The sequence below is a fragment of the Carlito syrichta genome, unplaced genomic scaffold (genome assembly GCF_000164805.1).
Source record: "Carlito syrichta isolate Samal-C Ts95f unplaced genomic scaffold, Tarsius_syrichta-2.0.1 Scaffold204968, whole genome shotgun sequence".
Classification (NCBI taxonomy): Eukaryota; Metazoa; Chordata; class Mammalia; order Primates; family Tarsiidae; genus Carlito; species Carlito syrichta.
In genome coordinates this window covers 2,327-6,309 of record NW_007149064.1, presented here as the reverse complement: position 1 = coordinate 6,309, position 3,983 = coordinate 2,327, and the positions used below count along the sequence as shown (strand labels likewise).

General features: G+C 47.6%; 1 protein-coding gene across 1 annotated transcript; it reads left to right on the top strand.

Annotated features, from left to right (window-relative positions):
• Positions 1-73: 73 nt before the first annotated feature.
• Positions 74-2,980, top strand: LOC103253152 (killer cell immunoglobulin-like receptor 3DL3; the record flags this gene model as incomplete). The annotated part of the gene is made up of 4 exons (XM_021709386.1): positions 74-101; positions 309-344; positions 1,105-1,350; positions 2,684-2,980. Coding segments are annotated over exons 1-4 (604 nt in total), but the record flags the coding sequence as incomplete, so codon positions are not given.
• Positions 2,981-3,983: the final 1,003 nt, after the last annotated feature.

Here is a 3,983-nt window from a genome sequence, read left to right as displayed (position 1 = left end):
TCCCAAGACATCCTGTGCGCTGGTTAATTTTGCTGGGTTGCTGCCTTGTTTCAGCAGAAGCAGCACCGTGTTGCTCATGTTCATTAGCCTGGTGTGTCTTGGTGAGTCCTGGAAGGGAATGGAGCAAGGGGATGCTAGGGTTGAGATATATCTGCAGAATGAGTGTCCCCACAGCTTAGAGTCCTACTGCCTTGTGGTCGTGGGAGGGAGTTGAAGGCTGAGTCTTAGCCCAGTAAGGGTCTGGCTGGGGCAAAGGGTAGGACATGCTGGTGAGGAGATGGATAATCCATCAGGATATTTCTTTCCAGGATTCTTCATGGTCCAAAGGATTGGGACACAAGTGGGTAAGTCCTTTTCAGAGTCTTGGGTTGCCGTTCACCAACAATTAGTGGATTGTCCTGAAACACGGGGATAGGAGGTGGACGTGTTGACCTTGGGAACAAGGCCATCTTGTAAACTGAAAGCAGGGTCCCTGGGAAACCTGGCACTCGATTCTGTCCTAGAGAACCTCCCCAGCATCTATTCATTGCCTGGGTAGCTCAAAGGGGACACGAGGAAGACTGTGGTGCTCAGATCTGGGGTGTCTGGTGAGGCAACAGTGTCAACTGTAGAGATAAGGAAGGAAACAGTGCTGGGAGCAGCAGGATGGAAACTCACCTTCTTCAGCATTTCCATGATGGTGGGAGCTGTGGTGGCTGCTGTCATTCTGCCAGAAGAGGAGGAGGAGCTATATGCCATGAGCCCCTACATTCCAAAGTATTGTGGCACAGGCTTAATTGTTTATTGTGTTTCCTGCATTTTGCTGTTATTTTATTCACATAGATCTTGCCCTTTATTTCTGGTTCCACATTTTTGTTGTTTTATAAAACAAGGTTTTGCCTTGTTAAAATCTAGTAAGAGTTCCCAGTCAGCACTTGCTCAAAGTTCTCTTCTGGCACAATTGTTACGAGAGGACAAGCTGTGTCTATGCAGTGGTGGGTCCAAGTATCCCTGGGCACCCCAGTGTGGAAAAGAGCTTTAGAAACACGGAAAGGGTCCTCTGCACAGGGAGGGAGGAGCAGCTCCACATCTTCCTCTCGAAGTCTGTGTCTTCTTCTCCTCCAGGTGGTCAGGAAAAGCCCTCCCTGTCTGCCTTGCTGAGCCGTATGGCTCCTCTAGGAGGACACGTGAATCTTCAGTGTCAGTCTCATCGTGGGGTTAGCATGTTCAGACTCTACAAGGAAGATAGGGTCCGACTCCCTGAGCTCCAGGGCAAGATATTCCAAAACAAGCTCTTTATGGGCCCTGTGACCACAGCACATGCAGGAACCTACAGACATCAGGTTTCTACTCTAACTCATCCGCTCTGCGGTTAGCACCCAGCAACCTCCTAGAGATTGTTGTCACGGGTAAGATACTCCTGATCAGCATGGCTTTTCATTGCTTCAACCTGCTGAATCTCAGGGTTTCAGGTGGCAATGCCAGTCAGGGTCCAGTCACAATACTTAGAAGTTCTCCAACTATTTTAGACAAGAGGGCATTGGATGCAGGGAATGAGCACAGTGGTGGGCAAGATAAGTGCTATCAGTTATTCCGTTAATTCAAAATACCCCAAGTCTGTAAATATGTTATGTTATGTTCCAAGGGTGATTAGGATTAAAGATGAAAACAAGGATTTTCATCTGTCGACCTTGAGAAAGAGCAAATATTCTGGAGTGTACAGGTGGGTTCATTGTAATCACAAGGATCCACATGAGAGTGGGGGGAAGCAGAAGAGTGAGAGTCAGAGCAATGCAGCAGGACAGAGACTCTACCAGCTGCTGTGGGCTTTGAAGGTACAGGAAGGGCCATAAGACAAGGAATTCAGGTGACCACTAGAGGCTGGAACTGTTAAGGGAATAGATTCTCCCCCTAGAGTCTCCTGAAGGAGAATAGCCATGCAAACACCTTTATGTATACCAGCGAGACAATATCAGATTTCTGACCCCCAGAACTGTAGGATAGTGTGCTGTTTCCTGCTTCCATGTTTGTGACAATTTGTTACAGCTGCAATTGGAGGCCAATACAGATAGCCATGTCAAGGACAAACTAAGAATAAAAGTAAGAAAACTGGGGGCTACCTGGAGATCAGTAGGGGCGGGGTGCTGATGCAACCTCAAGTTGGGAGGGAGGGGTCTCTGTTGCAGGAACCAGACTCGGGGCCACCTTACAGAATCTGGGACCATGGAGAAGGCACCATCATGGCAGGAGATGCCTCAGAGTCCCCACCAGAAGCAGATTGTGTGGCCATTGGGAAGGACCATGGTACCTACCTTACTGCTTAATTCTTCCCTCCTCCCAGGGACTCCAGTATGTCCAAAAGTGTATGAAGTAGGAGCCTGGATGTGTAGCCTGTGGTGGTCCCTCTTTCACCCTACAATAGAGAGCAGGAAAGATATTGGAGAGAAAAGGATACAACAGCAAAGTGAAGAGGATGATCCCAGTGGAAGTGAAGTCCAGTGCTATAAAAGACAGTGAAACAGAGACAAGGGAGGGAGAAAGATAAAGAAGACCTTCACTAGGGAGGTAGTAGACACAGGAAAAAACATGGAGACACAGAGAGAAAGGAGAGAGACAGACACAGAGATATGAGTCATCTCATTCCAGGTTCTATATAATGGGATCGGAGGGGTTCTTATTTTAAACTCACAACCTCTGTTCTTAGGAGTCTACAGAAAACCCTTCCTGGCTCACCCAGGCTCCCTGGTGAAATCAGGAGGAAGCATCATCCTGCAATGCTTCTCAAAGATAGTGTTTCAGGCCTTCATTCTGCACAAGGAGGGGTTAACTAAGGACCCTTTGTATCTTATTGTGGAGTTGGATCATGAGGGGTCCCCGGCCAACTTCTTCCTGGGTCCTATGACACCTCTCCATGCAGGAATGTACAACTTCTATGGTTCTGTCAGAAATTTCTCTTCTCTTTGGTCAGCTACCAGTGATCCCATGGACATCATGATCACAGGTGAGACCATCCAAATCTGCTCCTCAACCTCTTTGGGTATACAGGCTGTATGTCCCAGGACTTGGAAGCCACAAGTAGTTGTGAGGCGAATTAGCCAGAGATTCTTAGGGAGAGAAACAGACTTGGCGAGGGCTACAGCAACAGAGGCAGAGAGGAGACACAAGTACTGACCACTTGTCATAACATAAAAGACAAATACAGAAGCAATACAGAGAATCAGGAATGAGATGAAATGCAAGGGAGACACACAGAGAGATACATACCAGACAGAGTGTGTACTTACATCCTGAGTTTCTTCAGATATCTGGGGCAGTTTAAAAAATTTGTTTGTGCTTTACCTCAAAGCTCCCTTTTGCTACAAGAAGATCCCAAAGACACACATGCATCTGATCTGAGTTGGGGCCTGTGGCCTGGGGCCATGTGGTACCCACAGATGCTGTGTGTATTCTGACACATCTTCAATCTCTGTGGTTGAGCCATAATTTCTCCCTGGATATCATTGTCCAGGGTGGGAGGAAACACTAGCTCTGTGTACTGTGTGTTCTCTGGTCTCCGACTGTATACTGAGGCACATATTTCAAATTAACCCCAGAGATTATAGACGACTGAGAGTAAGAACCCAGGGGAAAAAAATCAACCCAAGAGAAAGCAGAGGCATCAAAAGCAGAGACTTCAACAAACCCAGAGAGAAAGGGAGTGAGCCAGAAGAAGCGAGTTCAGAGAGTAAGAGGCACACAAAGAGAAAGAAAGAAGTCCAGATGAGTAAAGAGAATGATACGGATAGAAGGGAAGGGCCCTCACAATCAACGAGATGAATGAGGTGCACAAAAGCAGCGAAAGACGGAGCTGTGGGGGTGGATGGCAGGGACTCGACAAGAAAACAAGAGACAGAGAGCAGAGGAAGAGATGAGAAAGAGACAGGTGATAGATGGACAGAGGGAGAGAGAGAGAGAAAGAGAACATTGGGTCATAAGTGTCGAGTGCTCAGGTGTGATGGCCAGTA